Raw genomic sequence first — 1,532 nt, 5'->3', positions numbered from 1 at the left:
GGCCATATACTGTTTATGTGCTTGAGATATGCTGATCACTGCTCATCTGATACAATGACAACTCAACTTATTGAAAGCACAGTTGTATCACTTCAATACTTGACTAAGGTATTCCAGACTGTCACTATACTTATGCTTTTTTATTAATGTTCTTTCATAGCATTACAAAGATAACTTGAATCTATTGTGTCATTGGTTGGGTAATATCACTTGCCTACTTCAGTCCATGAGACAGTACAGTGGTGATCCTGTGAGTTATCCCTCCATTATTTGAATCATTTTTGCTGCCGCTACAGGTTTATTACAATCCTTGCAAGGACATTACTGGTCTGACTAGTTTTGAATTGTCGGACTATCATGACTTCATTACAGCCGAGGCTACGTCAATCTACTACCTTATAATAAATCATTTGGAGAGAACACTAGAGCCACTTATAGGTTAATAAAGGAATCATTATTACTTATAATAATACGTGTATTTGTAGTTCCTGGTTTATTGGAGCATGAGTCAATCCCGGGTCTTACTAGTGCTAGGCCAGTTGGTTGGGGAAGAACACTGCTTGGTATGGTAAAGCCAGTGATAGTGACAGTTGGTGATATAGAGAGGTTTCTTAATGACTTGCTAAATCAATTGGAGTTGTGTCTTGTTGATACGTACCTTATTGAACAAATGTTTAAGCAAGTCAGTGGCAAGATAATGATATTATTAAAATTGAGATGTTTTGTTATTTTTTAGATTTTTTATTTCATCAATGGAGTCATGCTCAATTATCTTCTATTTAGAAAAGACTTGTGTCACTGGACGTCAGGAATGCAAATAAGGTTACATACTTACATTGTCACTTGATTATCAAACAAACATAGGTACAATCTTAATGTCCTTGAGGAATGGATAAGAGAACACAAACTCACTTCTGTATTGGATACTCTTCAACCGATTGTCCAGGCATCCAAACTATTGCAGATGAAGAAAGAGACTCAAGATGATGCTAGATGTATTAGCGAATTTTGTGCAAATTTAAACACGCAACAGGTCTCTAAGTCTTACCAATATTACTACTGAGCAGTTGTTTTTAATTTGTTTTTCTATTTAGATTCAGAAAATCCTGCGCATGTACACTCCAAGTATTGAGTCTGAGAGTCGTGTGCCACTATCTGTGATACAGTTTGTTGGTCAATGTCATCGTCAGGATCATCGTTTTGGGTCTGAGAGTGAAAACCTCATGATTGATTCCCGGTACCAGTTTCCAGTCTCAATCCCTTACTCTCCTACTCTTTTTAATTTTGCTGCAATTGATGTTCCAAAACAATTGGATTTTTTGATTAAAATTTAAAATCATCTAATTATTATTATTAATTGTCTTTTACAGTTCAATCTTTAAGTTAAAATAACAAGGAAACTTAGGAAAGGCAGGGCTTAAAATCTATTATTAGATTATTTTCATTTTGTCGTGTGGCCACTGGCCAGGGCAGTAGGCAAACTGGCAAAGTCTAGGCTACTTTTAGTTGGTTTGGTTGAATTTGAAGTCATG

At 35.7% G+C, this 1,532-nt stretch overlaps 1 protein-coding gene across 1 annotated transcript; it reads left to right on the top strand.

Annotated features, from left to right (window-relative positions):
• Positions 1 to 6: 6 nt before the first annotated feature.
• Positions 7 to 1,353, top strand: LOC100637104 (unconventional myosin-Va-like). The gene is made up of 7 exons (XM_020005190.1): positions 7 to 108; positions 161 to 250; positions 297 to 438; positions 486 to 682; positions 737 to 822; positions 865 to 1,033; positions 1,095 to 1,353. Exons 1-7 carry the CDS (start codon positions 16 to 18, stop codon positions 1,332 to 1,334), a joined length of 1,017 nt encoding a protein of 338 aa, XP_019860749.1. The 5' UTR covers positions 7 to 15; the 3' UTR covers positions 1,335 to 1,353.
• The last annotated feature ends 179 nt before the right edge of the window (positions 1,354 to 1,532 follow it).

This window comes from Amphimedon queenslandica, unplaced genomic scaffold (genome assembly GCF_000090795.2).
Source record: "Amphimedon queenslandica unplaced genomic scaffold, v1.1 AMPQUscaffold_11658, whole genome shotgun sequence".
Taxonomy (NCBI): Eukaryota; Metazoa; Porifera; class Demospongiae; order Haplosclerida; family Niphatidae; genus Amphimedon; species Amphimedon queenslandica.
The sequence above is the reverse complement of the archived record's forward strand: the minus strand, read 5'-3'. Positions and strand labels throughout refer to the sequence as shown.

Coding starts and splice junctions, on each gene's coding strand:
- LOC100637104 (XM_020005190.1), top strand. CDS start 16: ATGTGCTTGAGATATGCTGATCACTGCTCATCTGATACAATGACAACT. Junction 251..296: donor GACAGTACAGTGGTGATCCT/GTGAGTTATCCC, acceptor CTGCCGCTACAG/GTTTATTACAATCCTTGCAA. Junction 1,034..1,094: donor CAAATTTAAACACGCAACAG/GTCTCTAAGTCT, acceptor TTTTCTATTTAG/ATTCAGAAAATCCTGCGCAT.